At 45.0% G+C, this 25,907-nt stretch overlaps 1 protein-coding gene across 2 annotated transcripts in view; it reads right to left on the bottom strand.

Moving 5' to 3' along the window:
* Positions 1-340: 340 nt before the first annotated feature.
* Positions 341-25,907, bottom strand: part of UTP4 (UTP4 small subunit processome component) — a 40,926-nt gene continuing 15,359 nt past the window's right edge. For both annotated transcript variants that reach the window (XM_031658143.1, XM_031658144.1), the window contains exons 7-17: positions 19,367-19,538; positions 19,170-19,261; positions 16,076-16,172; positions 15,347-15,411; positions 13,843-13,965; positions 12,357-12,513; positions 9,175-9,281; positions 5,890-5,985; positions 3,865-4,050; positions 2,218-2,328; positions 341-544 (exon numbers count right to left, since the gene is read on the bottom strand). In XM_031658143.1, coding sequence (XP_031514003.1) covers positions 428-544; positions 2,218-2,328; positions 3,865-4,050; positions 5,890-5,985; positions 9,175-9,281; positions 12,357-12,513; positions 13,843-13,965; positions 15,347-15,411; positions 16,076-16,172; positions 19,170-19,261; positions 19,367-19,538 — 1,323 coding nt within the window. In that variant the 3' untranslated portion in view covers positions 341-427. The remainder of the gene's footprint in view (positions 545-2,217; positions 2,329-3,864; positions 4,051-5,889; positions 5,986-9,174; positions 9,282-12,356; positions 12,514-13,842; positions 13,966-15,346; positions 15,412-16,075; positions 16,173-19,169; positions 19,262-19,366; positions 19,539-25,907) is intronic.

The following is a 25,907-nucleotide window of genomic DNA, read 5'->3' on the forward strand; positions in this document are numbered from 1 at the left end:
TAGTGGTCAGGCTATCCTGAGTAAGTAATTACGGTCCTCTGCCCTCCAGGGCGAGGATGGGCAGATTCCATGCTGTTGCTTAGGCTGGGGGCTGGCAGGAAGTGAAGGCCATCAGCCCTCTGAAGCCTTAGGCGTGTAATAGGGAACAGAAGGCAAGTATCTTTTCTTCTGAGATTGCGGCCTACAGAATAAGCAGGACCCTATCAACATTAGATGAGTTTGCAGCTACTCAGCACATTATCCCAAATACAAATAACTCATTTGGAGTTTCCATTCACTTTCATTCAATGAAGAGAAACGACTGTCCATTATCTTGGAAAAAAATATTTATAATGCCTAGTCCTCAAGAATAACTTGTTTTATTACCATGATTTGTGAAAAGCGACAGGGTAGACAGTTCAAGGAAGGACACAGACAGTGCCCTGTTTTAGGTTCCAAATTTCTTCTTTTTAATGGGTGGTGGGAGCTGAGCAATGATGTCATCCAGAGGCCGTTCCACTGCCACGAGTGTTCTTTCATCCAAAAGATCCATGAAGAGTAGAGGCTGCAGAGGGATGATAATGATTCTATCAGGACTTACAATCCAGGGCTAGTCCTGAATGAACTGACTATAGGTAGACACCATCTAAACTAAAAGGTTAGCCTAGTTCAAGGCTCAAATGATTTAAATCTCTTGACAATTTTTCCTGCCCTGGGACTCAAAATAATTGGAACGCATAAAAGCTTTTTTTTCTTTTTTAGAGACGGGGGTCTTGCTATGTTGCCCAGGCAGGAGAGCAGTGGCCACTCATAGACATGATCAACGTGCACTGAAGCCCTGAACTCCTGGGCAATGATCCTGCCTCAGTCTCCTGAGTAGCTGGGACAATAGGTAGGTGTGCACTGTTGCACCTGGCTCAAGACTGGGAACTTAACTGAGTTTACTCATAAAAGGTCTCAGCAGGATTTTTTTACATTTCTCTGGATAGAAAATCTATGCTTCTTATATCTCAAGAATCAGTGTTAGGCAAGGACTTTAAAGCCTAAATTATTATTTTTTTTAAGAGATAGAATCTCGACGTCACCCAGGCTGGAGTACAGTGGTGCAATCATACTCACTGCAGCCTTGAACTCCTGAGCAGAAGCTATCCTCCCATCTCAGCCTCTTGAGCAGCTGGGACTACAGGCATGTTCCACCACACCCAACTACTTTTTGTGTGTGTATATATATATATGTATATATATATTTTTTTGTAGAGACAGGTTCTCACTATGTTGCCCAGACTGGTCTTGAACTCCAGCCTCAGCCTCCTAGAGTGCTGAGATTATAGGAGTGAATCACCATACCCAGACTAAGGCAACTGACAACTGGCAAGTTACAAATGCATCAAGAAGCTAATCACAGGCCGGGCGCGGTGGCTCAAGCCTGTAATCCCAGCACTTTGGGAGGCCGAGACGGGCGGATCACGAGGTCAGGAGATCGAGACCATCCTGGCTAACACGGTGAAACCCCGTCTCTACTAAAAATACAAAAAAAAAACTAGCCGGGCGAGGTGGCGGGCGCCTGTAGTCCCAGCTACTCAGGAGGCTGAGGCAGGAGAATGGCATAAACCTGGGAGACAGAGCTTGCAGTGAGCTGAGATCCGGCCACTGTACTCCAGCCCGGGTGACAGAGCGAGACTCCGTCTCAAAAAAAAAAAAAAAAAAAAAGAAGCTAATCACATTTGAGTAATTTACAGACCTCGCCTCTTTTTTGTTAATAGTGATGGGGTTTTGCCATGGTGCCCAGGTATTTGAGTAGTGCCCAGGTTGGTGCCCAGGCTGGTCTTGAACTCCTGGGCTGAGGAGATCCACCTGCCTTGGCGTCCCAAAGTGCTGGGATTACAGGTATGAGCTACCAAGCCCAGCCTGCTTGACATTTATCCTATGGAACACTCCAACAAGCAAAATTTAAAACCAGCTTTCACGCCAACAAAGACTCTACCTCAGTGCCAACGTTTCTCACTACTTACGCATTTCATTTTGGTTAAGTATGATGTGCCTGCCTCTAACCTACTAAGGCAAAAACAATAAAACATATACAAGGGACAGCCAGCTTCAAAAAGGTGATTTGTTTCCCACAATCCAGGTTCTCTGCATGGAAACTGAAGGTGCTCTTATCTTCCGATTGTGGAGTTTATTACATTTTGATATCACAAAGGAACCAACTATCCAGAATAACAACACAAGATGTTTTACCTTATATATCTTAGAAATTTTAAAAGCATGAGCTGTGCGCCTCCGGATGACATCTGATTCATTCGTGGGAGGAAATGGATTGTAGAGTAAGGTTTTGTCATTTGGAAGGGGCTAAAAAGACAAAGATACATTGTTTAAATGGTTACTTCTATTGGGCTTCCAAAGACCAAAGATCTTTGCATTTTTAGCCCAACATCATCTTCTAACCATCATATATATTCAGTACCTCCCTGACATTTGTTAATTCAGGAAAACAGCTGTAGCCATGATACTTCTATTCAGAAAAACTAGGGGGGAAAAAAGAAGAAAAGGAGAAAGAGGGAGAAAGAGCTGAAGCTACTCTTGCAGCCACACCACAGAGGGTTGGGAGTATGAGGCTAACAGAGCTTGTTACTCCATGCAGCAAGATCAAAGGGCCCTTCTGGGGCTTTTGGCCTGTCTCATCAGTAACACTTGGTCAGAAAGGAACAAACTGGCAAGTGCAGGAGCTCAGCCCACACAGGCTCTGTGCTTTCTAGACTCTCCCCCAACCAGATCATAGACTGGACAAGTGACTGAAGTTCTCCCCAGGCAAAACGTCAACACAAACCACCCCTGCTGATGTCACTGACACCTCGAGGTGGCCTCTGGCCAAACAGATGATATTTTGTCTCTGACTTCCTTGGGAAATAGCTATGCCTACTATAGGGAAGCGATGAACTTAAAACCAATGCTTGGGAAAAAATGATCTGGGCTCAATTACAAGAGGCAAGAGAGTGGGAGGGGCCCTTCCTGTATCACTCATCTTGCAGAAGGCACTTGTCAGCCAGCTCTGCTTCCCACACCCAGAGGTCGCAGGGCCCACGAGATGATTCCAATGACACATCCCTGTGCACACCTCCTTTAGAGCCATCTGCTGCTTTCCCCCACGTTCCTTCCACCCCCACCTTCACAGACACACCAAAACACCATGTCATGGTTGTAATCTAAACCCAAAGTGCAGGACAGGCATGGCCACAATGCTTCTAGGAAACAAAGCACCTACCCAGAAAAGACATAAATTCAGGGTGAATCAAAACAGCAGATGGCAAAGAGGACAGAATCTAAAACTGAAGAAAATGCTCATATCCCATCTAAATCACAGCCATGAAGAATTTTCCTAGCTAGGTTTTTCGGAGATGTTAAGACCAGTTCCTCAAGCCTGCAGACAGCATTTCAGTAGCTTCAGCCAAGGGGTACAGAGGTCAAAACCTCAGCCTGTACCTCCTTTAATGAAATCATGTTATTCAGATATCCCAGAGTTCAAAGTTGGAAGCAAGTTACCCAAATCACTGATTCTTCCTGATGAGGGTCACCTTCTGAATACTGGCCTAATCACTTTTCTGTGTAAGATTTATGTGCTCACTGGCAAAGCAGAGAAATAGTCAAATCAGCAAAAGCCAGTACACAAAGGCCAGCCCCTTCCCTGAGAACCTCCCGAAGAACTGTGGGAACACAAACCAGGGAAAAACAAAGGCCTCTCTCCTCCAAGAAATGTACTAGCTACCTCTATTCTGATTTACTAGCTACTTTTATTCTGATTCTCCTTCCTCTTATCTTATTGTACTTGTTGCTTTTAGAACTTGAAGATTCAGAAGAAGATTTGGGAGGTAGCAGTGAAGAACTCACCAATGACTTGTCAATGATGCAGAACATGTAGGCATCATGGAGAAGGATGTGCATCGGTCTCTTGGGATGAAAACTGATGTGTGTGATAGGAGTATCCCTTTGGAGCCAAAGGTGGTGAAAGCCCTGCTTCTGGACAGTCCGGCTCCAATCTGTATACTGTTTGTCTGGGATGCTGTACTCAAATACCTGAGGAAGGACATGACACAGAGAAATGCAGGCTGGTACTCAGAAAGACCAGAAGGGCATTCTCATTCCTAACCAGAAAGTATCTACACAAACCTTCAGCTCCCACCACTCTTTTTTTTTTTTTTTTTGAGATGATGTCTTGCTCTGTTGCCCAGGCTGGAGTTGGAGTGTAGTGGCTTGATCTCGGCTCACTGCAAGCTCCGCCTCCCGAGTTCAAACCATTCTCCTGCCTCAGCTTTCCGAGTAGCTGGGACTATAGGCACCCGCCACCACGCCCAGCTAATTTTTTGTATTTTTAGTAGAGACGGGGTTTCACCGTGTTAGCCAGGATGGTCTTGATCTCCTGACCTCGTGATCTGCCTGACTTGGCCTCCCAAAGTGCTGGGATTACAGGCATGAGACACTGCGCCTGGCCCATCTTTTTAGAGCTATTTTATGCACATAATACATAGTGTCCTGTATCTTGCTTTTCTTGCTCAGTGTTATATCATGGAGACTGACCCACATTAATATACATATACATCAGTCATGCCCATTCTGAAACATACAATACTCCACTCATTTTATGCATGTATCATGATTTACTTATCCAGTCTGCTTAGTGGACATTAGCTTGTTTCATATCTTTGTCTACTACAACAAAGTTGCAATGAACTGTCTCTGTATAAATGTCTTTTTGCACAGCTAAAAGCATATATATATATATATATATATATATATATATATATATATGAACTCTTAGAATTGAAATTCCTAAGTCAAAGATCATGTGGACTTAAAAAATTTTAAGATGTTGCCAAAATGTCCTCCAAAATGGTTAGGATAATGTTCACAATGTGTGAGAGTACTGTTTCCCTACACCCGCACAACACTCTATATTATCAAGTCTTTGATCTTTGCTAATCTAACAGATATAAAAGACTTCCCATCAGTTTTACTTTCAGAAGCACTTAAGGGACTAAGTGCCAGTAAAAGGTATCGGGGGGAACATTATCATTATGTGGGACAAAGGCAAACATGTGGCTTCACTACTCTTTCAGTCTTTGGTCAAGGACTTAAATCTATAAAACTGAGAGATTTCACTTTTTGGACAGTGCGTATGTGTGTGCATGTTTGAGTGTAAAAACTGACCATCAAAGCAGTAAGCATCATTTGCCTAGCAGTCTACTTAAATGTGCTTCCCAGATGACATTTAATCTTTCCAACAGCTCATGGAGGTAGATATTATCATCTCCAATTTTACGGATGAATTATTGATAATTCCCTAATATAATTATTATTTCCTAATGTATTCTACAGCCCAGGTTTTTTTTTTTTTTTCTTTTTTTTAAAGATCTCCTTATAATTACAATCTCCTTATAAATTGGTATAGAAAAAAGTAGATTAGGTTCTAATTTTGGCTGAGATTAGGTACCTGATCTTACTAGTGCTTGATTTCCTCATCGGCAAGGGTAAAGGTGAATGATACAATCTTTTAGTCACTTTCAACTCTCAAAATCTTATTCCATCCCATACCCAGTTTAACACCCAAGCCCATGTCATCTCTCCTCTAAAACAATCAGGAAAATGAGTACTTCAAAACTCCTCCTCCCTCTTGTGATTCTTTACTCTAGAATCTTAGCACTTCTCCATTTAAACTGCATCCCATCAAACCAATGCATATTGCTGGCCTATGATGAGCCCAGACAGGCAAGGAAGCTTTACTTACTTCACACAGGAGAAAACTACCTTATATCCTCCAACACCTTCAAAGAAAGGCTCCCTGTAACTGCCTAATATCCCAGCTTCCAGGTTACTATCCAGCAGGAAGGCATTAGAAAGCACTGGAATCTCCCTTACCTGCTGGTCCGAATGAGCGATGACAAGGTTGTTGGTATTGGGGGCAATGGCCATAGCAGTCACTGGGAAATTGTAAGCAGGCACCGTGCAGTGAAGCTGGGAACGAATAACAAACACAAGGGGCAACTCTAAGTGACACTTTTCCTCAGCAAAGACTGAATGGTCTAGGTCAGGGGTTTAAATAGTGCTCCTCAGAACTCAAAAGGGTTCTAGGGAAGTTCCATAAATTTCAGGCATTTCCCCAACCAATGAACTTTCATTTCTTTACTTTTTCTTTTTTTTTTTTGAGATGGAGTTTCACTCTTGTCACCCCGGCTCGAGTGCAGTGGTGAGATCTCGGCTCACTGCAACCTCCGCCTCCTGGGTTAAAGTGATTCTCCTGCCTCAGCCTCCCGAGTAGCTGGGCTGACAGGAGCCTACTACCACACCTGGCTAATTTTTTGTATTTTCTTTTTTTTTTTGAGATGGAGTTTCACTCTTTCTCCCAGACTGGAGTGCAATGGCATGATCTTGGCTCACTGCAACCTCCACCTCCCAGTTCCAAGGGATTCTCCTGCCTCAGCCTCCCGAGTAGCTGGGATTACAGGTGCCCGCCACCATGCCCGGCTAATTTTTGTATTTTTAGTAGAAACGGGGTTTCACCACGTTGGCCAGACTGGTCTTGAACTCCTGACCTAGGTGATCCACCCACCTCGGTCTCCCAAAGTGTTGGGATTACAGATGTGAACCACCACACCTGGCTTAATTTTTGTATTTTTAGTAGAAACAGGGTTTCACCATGTGGCCAGGTTGGTCTCCAACTCTTGGCCTCGTGATCCACCCACCTCGGCCTCCCAAAGTGCTGGGATTACAGGCGTAAGCCACTACACCAGTCCTCATTTTCTTAAGAAAGCCTATTGGTTGGCCAGGTGCTAAAAAATTAGCCGGGCATGGTGGCACGCACCTGTAATCCCAGCTACTCAGGAGGATGAGGCAGGAGAACTGCTTGAACCCAGGAGGCAGAGGTTGCAGTGAGCAGAGACTGTGCCACCACACTCCCGCCTGGGCAACAGTGCGAGACTCTGTCTCAAAAAAAAAAAAAAAGGCCGGGCGCAGTGGCTCATGCCTGTAATCCCAGCACTTTGGGAGGCCGAGACGGGCGGATCACGAGGTCAGGAGATCGAGATCATCCTGGCTAACACGGTGAAACCCCGTCTCTACTAAAAATACAAAAAAACTAGCCGGGCGTGGTGGCAGGCGCCTGTAGTCCCAGCTACTCGGGAGGCTGAGGCAGGAGAATGGCGTGAACCCGGGAGGTGAAGCTTGCAGTGAGCCGAGATCGTGCCACTGCACTCCAGCCTGGGAGACAGAGCGAGACTCCGTCTCAAAAAAAAAAAAAAAAAAAAATATATATATATATATACACACACACACACACACACATACACACACACACACACATACATGCATACATATATGCCTACTGGCTGGGCGCAGTGGCTCACACCTGTAGCTATAGCACTTTGGAAGGGCCAGGGAGGGAGGAACATTTGAGTCCACGAGTTCAAGACCAGCCTGGGCAACATAGCAAGACCCCCATCTCTACTTAAAAAAAAAAAAAAAAATTAGCTAGGTGGGGTGGGGCTCGCTTGTAGTCCCAGCTAGTCAGGACACTGAGGTGGGAGGATTGCTTGAGCCCAGAGGTCAAGGCTGCAGTGAGCTGTGACTGTGCCACTGCACTCAGTCTAGCTGACAGAGTGAAACCTTGTCTCAAAAAAATAAAAAGCATATTTAACTGCTTACAAAACTAACAGCATTTGTGAAGAACTGAGAGTAAAGCCTTTCCCTCCGAGTAAATCCATCTGTACAAACTGCTTATAAATGTGTCATTGAATAGGGAGTCTATGGCTCTACACCAGGTTTAAAAGAATTTAATGCCTAGGCATGGCTTTTTATGTACAATTGCAAAGCATGTGCACGCTACACACACTCTTTAAATACTAGGCAAGGCTCAAAGACAAGTGCTCAGTACATGCTCCTACCATAATGCAACGAAGGTTACGCTATGCAGTTAACAGGTAAATCCATTAAGTATTGCAGTTTGCTGTTATTCTATACACTTTTAATGCTTATTGCAAGTTTTGGATAGTTCGAATCTGATTCTTTTTTTTTTTTTTTTGAGACGGAGTCTCACTGTGTCTCCCAGGCTGGAGTGCAGTGGCGTGATCTCGGCTCACTGCAAGCTCCGCCTCCCGGGTTCACGCCATTCTCCCGCCTCAGCCTCCCAAGTAGCTGGGACTACAGGCGCCCGCCACCGTGCCCGGCTAATTTTTTGTATTTTTAGTAGAGACGGGGTTTCCCCATGTTAGCCAGGATAGTCTCGATCTCCTGACCTCGTGATCCACCCGCCTCGGCCTCCCAAAGTGCTGGGATTACAGGCTTGAGCCACCGCGCCTGGCCTCCAATCTGATTCTTATGATGAAGATGAGGACTTGTAAGGGATCACTAATGACTCAATTTATGACTGACGGTGTCATTACTGATTAGTGAAAAATGTTTTCCCAGCATTCCTTTTTCGAAGTTTTGATTATGTTTATCTTGAGATTACAAGGCAAGCCATGAAAGGAACTCTTATCTGCAACTATTTGTCTGTGTATATCAGAATTTTCCTCCCGAAAATATAGAAAGAACCTGGATGTGTTTACATCATTAAACACAATCATTAATCCCACAAATCATTAATTTCAAATTTCCAGGTATGAATGATTTCACTGATTCCATTAGCTGCTTTTAATGTTATACAGTATAGCTTCTGGGTTCCATAAAAATAAACCAGGAGGCCGGACGCGGTGGCTCACGCCTGTAATCCCAGCACTTTGGGAGGCCAAGGCGGGTGGATCACGAGGTCAGGAGATGGAGACCATCCTGGCTAACACGGTGAAACCCCATCTCTACTAAAAATACAAGAAAATTAGCCAGGCGTGGTAGCGGGCACCTGTAGTCCTAGCTACTCAGGAGGCTGAGGCAGAAGAATGGCGTGAACCCAGGAGGCGGAGCTTGCAGCGAGCTGAGATTGTGCCACCGCACTCCAGCCCGGGCGACAGAGTGAGACTCCACCTCAAAAAAATAAAATAAAATAAAATAAAAAAATAAAACAGGATTCCAAACCTGGAAAAATCATTGGTTAAAAAGAAAAAAGTCTAATACATTTCCAGGTCATGCCAATCTGCCTTGAATCTTGTAACTGCAGGGTGAACTGGCTCCTGTAAAATGGTTCAAACTGCTGCCGTTAAGCCCTATGCTCACCTTTAGCTGTTTTACATTGTAGACATGGACTCCAGCACTGGTACCTGACGCAGCTAGCCAATTCCCATCTGAACTGACTGCCAAAAGACACATGGCCTCCACCGTTCCTGTGAGGACAGAACAGTTACATCTCTGAATTCACACAGTGTCCACAGCCAGCCCTGCCCTGGAGATGATGGCAAAAACCAAGGAGACCCTCAGAGTTTTAAATCACTGCCAGGATAATTTGCTGATCACTGTGCAAATTAGTTCTAGATGCTAATGTTTCTACTTTTTTCATCTACTTATTTAGCCATCCCGCCTGTAAAGAAGGTCCAGAGAGATAAAACAGAAGTTATTACTTCCTCAGGCCTAAGACACTGCTTACTATAGGAATAGAGAATCACAGTAGCATCTGCCACTAAAATACATACTTTAACTGTTTCAAACTCCTTTCCTACCAAACGTTTTTTTGTTTGTTTTTGAGACACAGTCTCGCTCTGTCACCCGGGCTGGAATGCAGTGGTGGATCTCCGCTCACTCCAGCCTCCAACTCCCGAATTCAAGTGATTCACCTGCCTCAGCCTCCCAAGTAGCTGGGATTACAGGCGCCCACCACCATGCCTGGCTAATTTTTGTATTTTTAGTAGAGACGGGGTTTCACCATGTTGGCTGGGCTGGTCTTGAACTCCTGACCTCAGATGATCCACCTACCTTGGCCTCCCAAAGCGGTGGGATTACAGGCGTGAGCCACCACGCCCGGCCTTTTTTTTTTTTTTTTTTTTGAGACGGAGTCTCACTCTGTTATCAGGCTGGAGTGCAGTGGCACAATCTTGGCTTACTGCAACCTCTGCCTCCCAGGTTCAAGCCATTCTCTTGCCTCAGCCTCCCAAGTAGCTAGGACTACAGGCGTGCACCACCACGCCCAGCTAATTTTTGCATATTTAGTAGAGATGGGGTTTCACCATGTTGGCCAGCATGGTCTCGATCTCTTGACCTCATGATCTGCCCGCCACGGACTCCCAAAGTGCTGGGATTACAGGCGTGAGTCACCGTGTCCGGCCCCAAATTTTTTTTTAAATCAAAATTATGGACAGGCCAGGTGTGGTGGCGCACACCTGTAATCCCAGCACTTTGGGAGGCGGAGATAGGTGGATCACCTGAGGTCAAGAGTTCAAGACCAGCCTGGCCAAGATGGTGAAACCCCCATCTCCACTAAGAGTACAAAAAAAATTTAGCTGGGCATGATGGCAGGTGCCTGTAATCCCAGCTACTTGGGAGTCTGAGGCAGGAGAATCACTTGAACCTGGGAGGCAAAGGTTGCAGTGAGCCAAGATGGTGCCAATGTACTCCAGCCTGGGCGACAAGAAACTCCATCTTTTGAAACTCTTTTGAAATTCTGTCTCAGAAAAAAAAAAAAGTTACGGACAAACAGCAAGTTAAATAGACTTGAAGCATATCTTTAATTTATTGAGTGCCTGCTGTATATTTAGCACTAAGGGAGGATGGGCACGTCTGAGCCATCTTTGTCATCTAGAGACTTTAAACCAATCTGGCAACACGACAACTAGTGTGGGATAAAAATTGGACAGTGATGTTCTATGCCAAAATGCGTGCTGCATGTAACGCCCCCAAACGATAACACGGCTTTATAACAAGCATAACCTAGCTGCCAAAGGATGGGTGGTGATGAGGTAAAAAGAATGGGGAACAGTGCAAGCTAAGTGACTAGAATATGCAGGTTTGAGGGCTGTGAAGAAACCAGCTTGACTACAAGGGGAAGTGAGATGAGAGAAGTGGAAAAAATAAAGTCATATATATAATGCAGAGCTGAAGCTCAAGGAGTGCTAGATATAAATAGCCTAAGTTTTGTAATAAAAACATATATAGTTAATAGTCAGTTTGATTTATCTGACCCCTAACTTGTGGGTTTCTTCTCCTGTAGGCTTCTGGATCAGCTTATCAACAGTGAGAGTTGAGGATAAAAGAGGTGACTTTCACTAGGCATGGTGACTCAAACCTGTAATCCCAGCACTTTGGGAGGCCAAGGCAGGAGGATTGCTTGAGCCCAGGAGTTCAAGACCAGGCTGGGCAACATGGTGAAACCCTGTCTCTACAAAAACTTAGCTGGGTATGGTGGCATGCTCCTGTGTACTTGGGAGGCTGAGGTGGAACGATATCCTGAGCCTGGTGAGGTCGAGGCTGCAGTGAGCCATAATCACACCACTGTACTACAGCCTCAGCAACAGAGTGAGGCCATCTCAAAAAAAAAAAAAAAAAAAAAGAGTTGACTTTCCAGGTTGATGGGAGTTTAAATGACAGTGAAGAAGCAGCTACAATCCAGGACAAGGGAGAGGGGAAAGGCCCATGGGAAGTATCCAAACAACTACCAGCTTAATTAAGCTGGAAACTGAGTCTAAGTCCTTAGCAGCCATAGCTAGCTACACAGCCACACTCATTCATTAATAATCACGTTCTCAAGGAAAACAGAAAAATTCTCAGAAACATTAAATGACCACAGGCAATTAAACTGCATGTATAATAATACTTTTGGGCCAGGCACAGTGGCTCATGCCTATAATCTCAGTTGGGAGGGCAGGATGGGAGGATCACTTGAGCCCAGGAGTTCAAGACCAACCCTGTCAACATAATGAGCCCATCTCTACAAAACAAAATGAAAAAATCAGCTGGGCATAGTGGTGGGCGTCTGTAGTCCCAGCTACTCAGGATGCTGAGATAGGAAGATAACTTGAGCCCAGGAGGTCGAGGTGGCAGTGATCTATGATTGTACCTTTTTATAAGCAAACAACCAAAAAAAGCAACATGCCCACAAAATACTTATATACAAACACATATTAGAAAATACCAAAATATTAATGGTAGCTATTTCTGGGTATCAGGATTGCATACGACTTTAACTTTCTTCGTGTTCTGCTAACAAACTAAGGATGATGAAACTTCTCTGGCCCCAAATAAGGAATCAAAAACCCAGTGAGAAAAGAGTAGGTGTGAAGAACATTGCATATCTCATCGAGAGTCTTCTTCGCCAGCTATCTCCTCCTACTTGAAACTGCAAACATATGAGTGAGTGGATCTGTAGGGTAGGAAGAACATGAGGGAACCCCCAACATGGAGGCTTAAAAGGAAAAAAGTTACATCTCAGACATGACAAGTCTCCCCATGGCCAATTACCAGATTCCCACCTGACTGAGGCTGGAAAGCATGCAGATGCTTGAAGCTTCCTCCCGACAGCTGAACAATATGCAGAGCTCCTTGATTTGATGCCACAAAGAGCTTTGTTGAATCTTCAGAAAACAAAATCTGAAGGGCACAGCGAAGGAATGGTGGCATTTTGGAAACCTTTGGGTGAACCAATAATAAAAGTGAGAGAAGGGAGACCTACAGCCCATCAGAAACAATCACAGCTAGGCTTAAGTTACATTAATGCTCCCTGTCTCTAAGTAAGCCAACTGACTCAGGGCACAGAACACTGGTTTCTCTCCAGAAACCTATACATCCCCCTTTCATCTCTTTTTTTTTTTTTTTTTTTTGAGACGGAGTCTCGCTCTGTCACCCAGGCTGGAGTGCAGTGGCCGGATCTCAGCTCACTGCAAGCTCCGCCTCCCGGGTTCACGCCATTCTCCTGCCTCAGCCTCCCGAGTAGCTGGGACTATAGGCGCCTGCCACCTCGCCCGGCTAGTTTTTTGTATTTTTTAGTAGAGATGGGGTTTCACCGTGTTAGCCAGGATGGTCTCGATCTCCTGACCTCGTGATCCACCCGTCTCGGCCTCCCAAAGTGCTGGGATTACAGGCGTGAGCCACCGCGCCCGGCCCCCTTTCATCTCTTTAGTACATATTCACTTCCCTATCAAGGAAATAACTAAGTCACACATGAAACCACTAAACAGAAAAGCCTTAACTTTACTGCCTGTAGGGCATTACCCTATCCCTCTAAGAACATATTTCAAAACTTCAAAATGGAAATAAAGGCTGGGTGTGGGCCAGGTGCAGTGTCTCACACCTGTAATCACAGCACTTTGGGAGGCTGAGGGGACGGATCACCTGAGGTCAGGAGTTCAGGACAGCCTGGCCAACGTGGTCAAACCCCATCTCTACTAAAAACACAAAAATTAGCTGGGCCTGGTGGTGGGCACCCGTAATCCCAGCTACTCGGGAGGCTGAGGCAGGAGCACTCCGGCCTGCGTGACAAGAGCGAAACTCGGTCAAAAAAAAAAAAAAAAAAGCCAGGCACAGTGGCTCGCGCCTGTAATCCCAGCACCCAGCACTTTGGGAGGCCGAGGCAGGTGAGTCACCTGAGGTGAGGAGTTCAGGACCAGTATGGCCAATGGGTGGTGAAACCCCATCTCTACTAAAAATAGGAAAATCAGCCAGGTGTGGTGGTGGGCGCTTGTAATCCCAGCTACTCAGGAGACGGAAGCAGAAGAATCTCTTGAACCCAGGAGGCAGAGGTTGTAGTGAGCCAAGACCGCAATGGGCGACAAGAGCAGAACTCCGTCTCAAAAAAATAAATAAATAAATAAATAAAACAGCTTTGTAACAGCCCTCTCCAAATCTCCAAATAGTTTTTAACTGAGCAAGGATTCACATCCAGTTGATTTCCACTTCACACAAAAATGACATATTTAGGAAGTTTCCTCTTATGTGACCAGACATTGGGCTATCACTTACCCTTTTGAGGCTTATGTTGTCATGTTCATAATTCAGCCGATAGAGAAAAAACCGAGAAACTGTAGAATAGGCTATCCAACTTCCACACGGGGAGATACAGCTGCAGATAATGTTCTCAGGACCCTGGCAATATCAAGAATCAAGATGAACGTACAATTAAACTTCACATAACGAGGTGCACTGGGACATGACGCCTCAATCTCTTGCCACTCTGGACATATCCACAGATATCTATACATAATCTCGATCCTCGTGTGGTCTGCGTTACTATGATGATCTCAGAGGCAGAGTACCTAAAAGGCGTGGCTTTGATTTCCAAATCCAAGAATGGAGGTCTATTCTTATTTTGGCCTTTTGAATACTTCATAGATAGACTCATACTATACCCCAACTTCAGAAACCTGAGCAGGGAGGCATTTACTGAAGGAAAGCTCAGGAGGATAGGTGGTTTGGAGTACTTATTTTCTGTTTTGTCTACAACGTTCTGCTTTAAAGACTTCTAAGAAATAGCAAATGAAAAACATTTGGAAGCCAGGTCCGGTGAGTCGTGCCTGTAATCCCAGCACTTTGGGAGGCAGAGGTGGAGGACTGCTTGAGCCCAGGAGTTCAAGATCTGTCTGGGCAACATGGTAAAACCCTGGATCTACAAAAAATTAGCCGGGCATGGTGGTGTACACCTGTAGTCCCAGCTACCCGGGAGGGTGAAGTGGGAGGATCACCTGAGCCTGGGAGGTTGAGGCTGCAGTGAGTCGTGATGGTGCCACTGCTCTCCAGCCTGGAAAACACACTGAGACCCTGCCTCAAAAAGTAAGCAAACAAACAAAAAACCAACCAAACAAACAAACAAAAAAGAATCTGGAGAATAAAGAAAAGTTGAAAGTAACATTTATGTAATTTTTAAAAACTCACAAAACAAAATGATTTTTTTTTCATTGTATACGCTTTTGTACTATTTGAGTTTTCAAAAATATGCACATGGCCAGGCGTAGTGGCTCATGCCTGTAATCCCAGCATTTTGGGAGGCCAAGGCGAGCGCATCACCTGCGATCGGGAGTTCAAGACCAGCCTGACCAACCCCGTCTTTACTAAAAATACAAAAAATTAGCTGGGCATGGTGGCGCATGCCTGTAATCCCAGCTACTCAGGAGGCTGAACCAGGAGAATTGCTTGAACTCAGGAGGTGGAGGTTTCGGTGAGCCGAGATGGCGCCATTGCACTCCAGCCAGGGCAACAAGAGCGAAACTCTGTCTCAAAAACAAATGAATAAATAAATAAATGCACATTATTTTCATAATAATATCAAAAGAAGAGAAACCTATTTTCTGTATACATCCATCTAATAAATCCTCAATGTCCTACTTATAATCACAGTAAACCCAGTCCCGGTGACACAGTCCTTCATTCAAATAGTTTTAGAATTTATACAATTTGTGGTGTAAACTAACCTCAAAATTCAGAATGGGAAAAATGTTCTAGATTTCAGAGCCTAAACAAACTTCCTTACCTTTGTCTTCAGGTGCAGTAAATGATCTGCATTTTTAGAGAGTGGAAGAGTATCCCCATTCTTGCCTGAAACAAGAAACTTCCCTGAGATTTCTCTTATGAAAGAGAATTTGTACATTTTTTTTTCTTCTAAAAAGTCACTCCCTGGAAGAATGGAATCTCTATCCGTGAGAAAACAGAAAAATGTAAGCTCACAACTTTTGAGGTGTATATGAAGAGGAAAACAGTGAGTACTTCCTTTGCTTCTACCTCTGATACATCACTAATTTCCTGAAGCTCTATTCCATAGCCAGGCACGCAGGTGGAGTCTGTGTGGCCTCAATTTTAATCCACTGCAAAAGAGAGGACTCACACATTTCCTTAATAGGTCACACAAAAAGGCCACTAGGCTGTCACTCCAATAAGATCCATGTGATCTTCTTTTTCATACAGGATCATCATCACCCATCATTAAATCTTGTTATTTTCCAACAGCCTGTTTTCTTCTCAGTTACTACACTCTGCAGCGCACCACCTAGAGCCATAAACCTTTAAGAGATGATTCAATATCCTACTAAAGATTCTAATACTCTAAATAACTTATTTGCTTTATCTAATGGGTGGGTAAACCATTAGTTAAAATGGACATAAAAGTCTACTTCAGTTTTTCTATAAGCAGAATTCCAACCGCAATTCTGATTTCTGGCTTCTCTCCAGTTTTCTTATTGAAAAAAACGTGCTCTCATTTTACCTGTTGCAACTGTGGATCCCAGTCGCCAAAGTTCCAAGTGATGAGCAAACTGGAAGAGGAGAAGCTGCCTCTTTTTAGAACAGGAAATGAGACGTCGCTATATCCAAGAATCAAAAAGTTAAAAAATAAGTCAGGGTCATCTACTGCCTCAGTACCAGATACAGCAGCACCACCTTAGCACATTTTTTACTGCTGAAATCCATTTCCTTGACAAATATTTCCTAAGTACTCCCATATACCAGGCACTGCCCTGGGATCTATGAACACAATGATGAATTAAAACATAGCTACTGCTCTCAAGATGCTTCTAAAGGGGTGACACAGAACTAAATCAGCAATAAGACTTTAGTGTGACAAGAATTTTAACACGGCTAAACACAGTATGTACTGAAAACTAAGGAAAGAGGACTTCTAACCTAGACGTGTGGTGGTAAACACAGAAGTCCAGATGAGGTTCACTGGGAAAGACCAGTCAGGCAAAGGAGGCAGGGCAGAATGTTCTGAGGAGGGCGATGGCATGTGACATAGCTCAAAGGTAAGAGTATTTGCGGGAACAAAAAGACCTTGAGAGTGGCTAGCCTGGGTGGGGGTGCTACAAGCATGAGAGGTGCTACAGGAAGCTAAAGGGCCAGGCCTGGATGGAGACAGGTTCTATAAGACACACTAAGGAAACTGTCTTTATGCTGAAGCCAACAGGGATAATCAAAGGCTTTGAAGCATGCAGCAATGAACAAAGTTGCTTTAAAACAGATCAATGGGCCTGGAGCAGTGGCTCATGCCTGTAATCCCAGCACTTGGGAGGCTGAGGTGGGACGATTGCTTGAGACCAGGAGTTTGAGATCGGCCTGGGCAAGACAGTGAGATCTTGTCTCTATTAAAAATAAATAAAAAATAAAAAAATTAGCCGAGGCTGGGCGCAGTAGCTCACGTCTCTAATCCCAGCACTTTGGGAGGCCGAGGCTGGTGGATCACCTGAGGTCAGGAGTTCGAAACCAGCGGGGCCAACATGGTGAAACGCCGTCTCCACTAAAAATACAACAATTAGCCGGGCGTGGTGGCAGATGCCTGTAATCCCAGCTACTAGGGAGGCTGAAGCAGGAGAATCGCTTGAACCCAGGAGACCGAGGTTGCAGAGAGCCGAGATCACACCACTACACTCCAGCCTGGGCAACAAGGACAAAGCTCCGTCTCAAAAAAAAAAAAAAAAGAAAAAGAAAAAAAGAAATTAGCTGAGCGTGGTGGCGGATGCCTGTGGTTCCAGCGACTCAGGAGGCTGAAGTGGGAAGACTGCTTGAGCTCAGGAAGCAGAGGTTACAGTGAGCCAAGATCACACCACTGCAATCCAGCCCGGGTGATGGAGCAAGACCTTGTCTCAAAAAAACAAAGACAAATAAAATAAAATAAAATAAGATCAATGAAGAATAGGCTAGAATGACACAAATGGAAATAAAAGGACATGATTAAGAAGCTACTGTAAAGGAACCCAGATGAGAAAAGACATTGATCCAAACTAGGATGATGCCAGCGTAGACAAAGAGAAATGAATGACTCGATTCAAGAGATTATGAGGACTATGTTCAACTTTATCAAACTATATGCATTAAATATGTACGGTTTTTAATATATCAAATATGCCTCAATAGAGCTGTTGATCGACCGACCGATCGATCGATCTATCTCTACAACATATATATAAAGATACTGATGAGTAGACTCAATGAGGTTTACTGGTTGAATGAATGGGGCAGCAGGTGTGGGGAGCAAGTTCTCTAGCTTGGGAAGATGGTACCATTTACCTAGAACACTGGAAGCCTGGGTTTTCCTGCTCCCACCCAGAATAAAGCCTACTCTGAAAGACAAACTAACAAAATTCCCATAACCCACAACTACTTGGAAAAGGGAAAAACTCCCCCAGAAACTGAACTAGGTGTGCTGCTGCATATCTCCTACCCCCCATAAATGTCTTTGCAGTGGCTTGCCTCAGAAACAGAAGGAATGAAGAAGGAGCTACAGAAAGTCCTACAATATCTCCATGTCCCAGATGGTTAAAAAAAAAAGGGGGGCTGGGTATGGTGGCTCACGCCTGTAATCCCAGCACTTTGGGAGGCCGAGGTGGCAGTATCACAAGGTCGGGAGATCAAGACCATCATCCTAGCTACACAGTGAAACCCTGTCTCTACTAAGAATACAAAAAATTTGGCCGGGCGCGGTGGCTCAAGCCTGTAATCCCAGCACTTTGGGAGGCCGAGACGGGCGGATCACAAGGTCAGGAGATCGAGACCATCCTGGCTAACCTGGTGAAACCCCGTCTCTACTAAAAAATACAAAAAACTAGCCGGGCGAGGTGGTGGGCGCCTGTAGTCCCAGCTACTCTGGAGGCTGACTCAGGAGAATGGCGTGAACCCGGGAGGCGGAGCGTGCAGTGAGCTGAGATCCGGCCACTGCACTCCAGCCTGGGCGACAGAGTGAGACTCCGTCTCAAAAAAAAAAAAAAAAAAAAAAAAAAAAAATTAGCCGGGTGTGGTGGTGGCGGGCACCTGTAGTCTCAGCTACTTGGAAGGCCGAGGCAGGAGAATGGTGTGAACTTGGGAGGCGGACCTTGGAGTGGAGTTGCACCACTGCACTCCAGCCTGGGTGACAGAGTGAGCCTCTGTCTCAAAAAAAAAAAAAAAAAAAAAAAAGGCCTACAAGACTGAGCGTGGTGGCTCATGCCTATAATCCCAGCACTTTGGGAGGCCGAGGCAAGCAGATTACCTGAGGTTGGGAGTTCCGAGACCAGCCTGACCAACATGGAGAAACCCAGTCTCTACTAAAGATACAAAATTAGCCAAGCGCGGTGGCACATGCCTGTAATCCCAGCTACTTGGGAGACTGAGGCAGGAGAATCGCTTGAACCCGGGAGGTAGAGGTTGCGGTGAGCCAAGATCACGCCACTGCACTCCAGTCTGGGCAACAAGAACAAAATTCTGTCTCAAAAAAAAAAAAAAAGTCCTACAAATTTGCCAAGCGTGAGCTGTGTTCAGAGCCTTGTGGGACAGGGGGACACAGGGATGGGGAGATGAGGGGTTGGCAGGGGCTTGGAATGGACACTTACGTGGGGAAAGGTGATTTTTCGGAGAGCGGCATCGTAATTCTTTACCTCCACCTTCTCCATGAGAGGACGAATGACTAAGTGGGTGTCAGTGCCTGGTAAAGCAGGGGAGAAGGTGTACAGAATTAGAAGTCATCCTGCACGAGAACAGCCAGAGCTGGGCAGGGTAAAGCAGCAGCCTCGCCAGGAGGGGAACCCACCTCCAGATATCAGCGCTGTTGGGCTGTGGGCCACAGTGCGCACGTCATGAGTGTGATGCTGGAACGGTTTTGTCCGCACCCACTGCTTCTCACTGCTGTTAGATGTCACAGGGACCAGCTGAAAATGGAAGACTGTTCCCTCGGCTGTGCCCACCACAAAACTGTCTTCTTGCTGAGGAATTAAATCATGAAGGAGGTACATGTAAGCAAAACAAGGTCTGGTTGGAAAAATATTCCCTGAGGTTTTCTGTCTCAGCAGCTTAGGCGTAAACCTATGCCCAGAATCAGTAGGAAAGTTACAAGGGTCTTTTCCCTCCAGAAGCTAAGGATTCCATCAGAGGAGCAAGCTCAGACACTGGTAACAATGCGCCCCCTACTGACAAAATTAACAACGTCTAGAGTAGGAACAACACAGCAATGCTTCATATATACAACATAGATCTCCTTAGAATAGCATTGAGAGTTAAAATACCTAGAACCTATTTGAGAAATTTAAATCCTTCGAAAGATCATAAGAGAAAACCTAAACAAAGAAATCCATAGCATGTTATTTAGTAGGAATATTTAACATGATCAAGTTGTTATCACTAAAGAAATGTATTAAACCAATAAAAATACTGACAATCCTTTATTTAGAACTAGAACAGGTGTTTCTTAATAATGTTTATTTCATTAAAAATATCCAAGAAACATCAGTCAGACGTGGTGGCTCACTCTTGTAATCCCAGCACTTTGGGAACCTGAGTTGGGTGGATCACTTGAGGCCAGGAGTTTGCAACCAGCCTGGCCAACACAGTGAACCCTGTCGCTACTAAAAATACAAAAATTAGCTGGGAGTGGTGGCGCATGCCTGTAATCCCAACTACTTGGACAGCTGAGGCACAAGAATCACTTGAACCTGGGAGGCAGAGGTTGTAGTATGCCAAGATCGCACCACAGCACTCCAGATTGGGCGACAGAGCAAGACTCTGGCTCAAAAAAAAAAAACAAAAACCAAACAAACAAAAAAAATACAAGAAACACCAATAAGAAAGTTTCTTAAATAAACAAGGTGGGCAGAGCAGCACAAACCTATAGTCCCAGCTACTCAGGAGACTGGGCAGGAGGATCACTTGAGCCCAGAAGTTGGAGACCAGTCTGCACAACACAGTGAGATCTCATCTTTATTTTTTATTTTTTTATTTTTATTTCTTGAGACAGAGTCTCCCTCTGTCACCCAGGCTGGAATGCACTGGCATGATCCCGGCTCACTGCAACCTCTGCCTTCCCAGGTTCAAGAGATTCTCCCACCTCGGCTTCCTAAGTAGCTGGGATTACAGGCACACACCACCACATCTGGTTAATTTTTGTTTTTGTTTTTTTTGAGACGGAGTTTCACTCTTGTCACCCAGGCTGGAGTGCAATGGCACAATCTCAGCTCACTGCAACCCCTGCCTCCTTGGTTCAAGCCATTCTCCTGCCTCAGCCTTCCAAGCAGCTGGGATTATAGGCATGTGCCACCATGCCTGGTTAATTTTTGTATTAGTAGAGACGAAGCTTCACCATATCCCATATCATCCAGGCTGGTCTCAAATTCCTGACCTCAGGTGATTCACCCTCCTTGGCCTCCCAAAGTGCTGGGATTACAGGTGTGAGTCGCTGCGCACGGGCTTGCATTTTTTTTTTTTTCAGTAGAGACAGGGTTTCGCCATGTTGGCCAGGCTGGTCTCAAACTCCTGACCTCAGGTGATTCGCCCACCTCAGCCTCCCAAAGTCTCATTTTTAAAAAGAATGAAAGAAATAAACAAGAAAAAAACAAAACAAAACAAAAAAACATAACTCACAACACAAACAAAAAACCCAAACAAGAGTAGTAATGTGGCTGGACATGATGGCTCACATCTATAATCCCGCACTTTCGAAGGCAGGAGAATCACTTCAGCCCAGGAATTTGAGACCAATCTGGGCAACACAGTGAGACTGCATCTCTACAAAAAACGTTAAAAACTTAGCCTGGTGGTGCATGCCTGTAGTCCCAGCCACTTGGGAGGCTGAGGTAGGAGGATTGCTTGAGCCTGGGAGGCAGAGGCTGCAGTGAGCTAGGATTATACCACTGCACTCCACCTAGGTGACAGAGCAAGACCTTGCCTCAAAAAAAAAAAAAAAAAAAGTAACGAAGATACACATCCAAAAGAACTGAAGGCAGGAACTCAAACAGCTTTGCAAATACAGACTGAAGATTCCTAATCCAGGGCCGGGCGTGGTGGCTCACGCACCTTGGGAGGCTGAGAAGGTGGATCACTTGAGGTCAGGGGTTAGAGACCAGCCTGGCCAACATGACGAAACACCGTCTCTACTAAAAATACAAAAATTAGGCCGGGCACGGTGGCTCATGCCTGTAATCCCAGCACTTTGGGAGGCCGAGGCGGGCAGATCACGAGGTCAGGAGATCAGGACCATCCTGATTAACATGGTGAAACACCGTCTCTACTGAAAAAAAATACAAATACTTAGCCGGGCGCGGTGGCAGGCGCCTGTAGTCCCGGCTACTCGGGAGGCTGAGGCAGGAGAATGGTGTGAACCCGGGAGGCAGAGCTTGCAGAGAGCGGAGATTGCGCCACTGCATTCCAGCCTGGGCAATAGAGCAAGACTCTGTCTCAAAAAAAACAAAAAAACAAAAAAACAAAAATTAGACAGGCGTGGTGGCATGAGCCTGTAGTCCCAGCTAAAAAAAAAAAAAAAAAAAGGATTCCTAATCCAAAATCCTTTTTGAGTGCTAACATGACACCACAAGTAGAAAACTTCACATCTGACCTCATCTGCTGGATCACAGTCAAAACTTTGTTTCACTCATAAAATGAATAAAATATTGTACAAAATTACCATCAGGCTACGTGTATCAGGTACATATGAAACATAAATGAATTTCTTGTATAGGCTGAGGTCCCACTCCCAAGATACCTCATTATGTATATGCAAATATTCCAAAATCCAAAAAAAAATCCAAAATCTGAAACACTTCTGCTTCTAAGCAGAACCAGATCAGAGACACTCAACCTGTACTTGTACCTCAATGTTCAGAGCAGCATTATTATTTTGTTTGCTTGTTTGGAGATGGAGTCTTGCTCTGTCACCCAGACTGGAGTGCAGTGGAGCGATCTCAGATCACTGCAACCTCTGCCTCCCAGGTTCAAGCGATTCTCCTGCCTCAGCCTCCCGAGTAGCTGGGCCTACAGGTGCACACTGCCACACTCAGCTACTGTTTTTGTATTTTAGTAGTGACAGAGTTTCACCATGTTGCCCAGGCTGGTCTGGAACTCCTGAGCCAATCCACCCGCCTCGGCCTCCCAAAGTGGTAGGTTTACAGGCATAAGTCACCACACACGGCCTATTATTATTATTTTGAGCTGGAGTTGCACTCTGTTGACCAGGCTGGAGTGCAAAGGCACGATCTCAGCTCACTGCAACCTCTATCTCCCGAGTTCAAGCAATTCTCCCGCCTCAGCCTTCCAAGTAGCTGGGATTACAGGCGCGTACCACCATGCCGGCTAATTTTCGTATTTTTAGTAGAGATGGGATTTCATCATACTGACCAGGCTGGTCTTGAACTCCTGACCTCAACTGATCCACCCGCCTTGGTCTCCCAAACTGCTGGGATTACAGGTGTGAGCCACTGCGCCTGGCCTAGAGCAGCATTATTTACAATAGCCAAAAGATGGAAACAACCCAAATGTCCACTAATAGATGGATGGATAAACAAAACACACACTTAAATATTATGCAATCTTAACAAGGAATGAAATACTGATAAAGCTACAACATGGATGGACCTTGAGAACAATATGCTAAGTAAAATAAGCCAGATACAAAATGACAAATGTTATATGCAAATTCATAGGGACAGAAAGTAGAATAGAGGTGACCAGAGGCTGCGAGAAGGGAGAAATGAGGAGGTAGTATTTAATGAGTACAGGTTTCTGTTTGTGGTGATGAAAAAGTTCTGAAAATGGGCCGGGCGCAGTGGCTCAAGCCTGTAATCCCAGCACTTTGGGAGGCCCAGACGGGCGGATCACGAGGTCAGGAGATCGAGACCATCCTGGCTAACACGGTGAAACCCTGTCTCTACTAAAAAATACAAAAAACTAGCCAGGAGAGGTGGCGGGCGCCTGTAGTCCCAGCTACTCAGGAGGCTGAGGCAGGAGAATGGCCTAAACCCAGGAGGCGGAGCTTGCAGTGAGCTGAGATCCGGTCACTGCACTCCAGCCTGGGCAACAGAGCGAGACTCCGTCTCAAAAAAAAAAATTCTGAAAATGGATAGTGGTGAAAAATGCTGTTCAACAATGTGAATGAATTTTCCACTGAAATGTACACTTTTAAAATAGTTTAAAAGTAAATAAAGTATTGGGGAGAATTACAAAACTAATGGTAAAAAGACTGAAGTTTGGAAAATCTTTTTTTTTTTTGAGACAGAGTCTCTGTCACCCAGGCTGGAGTGCAGCGGCACAATCTCGGCTCACTGCAACCTCTGCCTCCCGGGATGAACTCCCTGAAATATCTTACTGGTTCCCTCAACAATGAATTACAGAAAATCTGACTTATTTCCATTTCATACTTGTATGAATCATGATTATAACTTCTTTCTGTCTAATCATCATTTAGTAACTTTTTTCACAGATAAGGAAACCAGAGTTCCAAAGGGCTTAAAGACATGACAAACATGGCCATCTGGCCCCAAAGCCTGTGCTCTGGGCACACCACACTGCCTTAACCTCATGCCAACTCCTTTGTGGGGTCATGACTGTGTAGCAGAAAGGAAAGCATTTTCCAAGGACAGCACATAAGGTGGCTCTGAGGAGCCGCTCCCTCATCTTTAAAGACACTACTTGAAAACCATTAGCCTAAGACAAAAGTGGACATACCCAGCAGCTTAGGAACTCAAACACTCCCCAACCTGCAACTACACAATTTACTTCATTTCCAAAAAAAAAAAAAAAAACAAAACCCAACAACAACAACAAAAAGAAAAAGCCAGAGGTGGTGGCTCATGCCTGTATTTTCAGCACTTCGGGAGGCTGAGGCAGGCGGATCACCTGAGGTGAGGAGTTCAAACCAGCCATGGTAAAATCCAGTCTCTACTAAAAATACAAAAATTAGCCTGGCGTGGTAGCACGCGCCTGTAATCCCAGCTACTTGGGAGGCTGAGTCAGGAGAATTGTTTGAACCCAGGAGACGGAGGTTGTAGTGAGTCGAGATTGCATCACTGCACTCCAGCCTGGGCGACAGAACGAGACTGTCTGAAAAAAAATTTTTTTAAAGGGTAGTCTTCTTAAAGTCCCATCCAGAAAGAGATTTGGAAGGCAAGGACTTCTCCTTTACTCTGTATTGTATTTCTCTTAGGTGAAATCATTATTATTATTATTATTAATATTATTGAGATGGAGTCTCGCTTTTGTCACCCAGGCTGGAGGGCAATGGCGTGATCTTGGCTCACTGCAACCTCTGACTCCCGGGTTCAAGCGATTCTCCTGCTTCAGTCTCCTAAGTGGCTAGTATTATAGGTGCCCACCACCACACCTGGCTAATTTTTGCACTTTTAGTAGAGACGGGGTTTCACCATGTTGGCCAGGCTGGTCTCAAACTCCTGACCTCAAGTGATCCGCACGCCTTGGCCTGCCAAAGTGCTGGGACTATAGGCGTTGAGTCACCACGCCTGGCCAATAATTAACTCTTAAGTATAATTATTACAACTGCTGTAGATTAAAACTCTATTTTCAAAGGGGAATTTATCCCACTCATTTCAACTTATATCACTATTATCACTTACATGTGACATCTATGTTTTTCAGGGCTTCAGCATACATCAAACTGTTCTCAAAAAACCTGTGATATGGAATAGGAACACTACACTAGCATATGGATGTCAGCACGTAGGATAGCACATCATTCTCAAACTAAGGAGATAAAGAAGGAGGTATTCAACAAATAAAGTCACTTTCCATGTCTCACCGCTAAAATACTCAAAGGTTTCTGAATGAGAATTCATGTTACTATTCTTCTACAATATTATGTCATAGAAAATAATAGGCGGGGTGTAGTGGCTCATACCCGTAATCTCAGCACTTTGGGAGGCCAAGGCAGGCAGATCACTTGAGGTCAGGAGTCTGAGACCAGCTTGGCCATCATGATGAAACCATAAACATATAAAAATTAGCTGGGAACAGTGGCGGGCACCTGTAATCCCCCCTACTCTGGAGGCTGAGGCAGGAGAATCGCTTGAACCCAGGAGGCAGAGGTTGCGGTGAACCGAGATTGTGCCACTGCACTCCAGCCTGGGCGACAGAGCTAGACTCTGTCTAAAAAAAAAAAAGAGAGAGAAAATAGGCTGGGCACAGTGGCTCACGTCTGTAATTCCAACACTTTGGGAGGCCAAGGTGGGTGGATCACCTGAGGTCAGGAGTTTGAGACTAGCCTGGCCAACATGGTAAAACCCCGTCTCTACTAAAAATATAAAAATTAGCTGGGTGTGGTGGCGGGGGCCTGTAATCCCAGCTACTGGGGAGGC

Source organism: Papio anubis, chromosome 18 (assembly GCF_008728515.1).
Source record: "Papio anubis isolate 15944 chromosome 18, Panubis1.0, whole genome shotgun sequence".
NCBI lineage: Eukaryota > Metazoa > Chordata > Mammalia > Primates > Cercopithecidae > Papio > Papio anubis.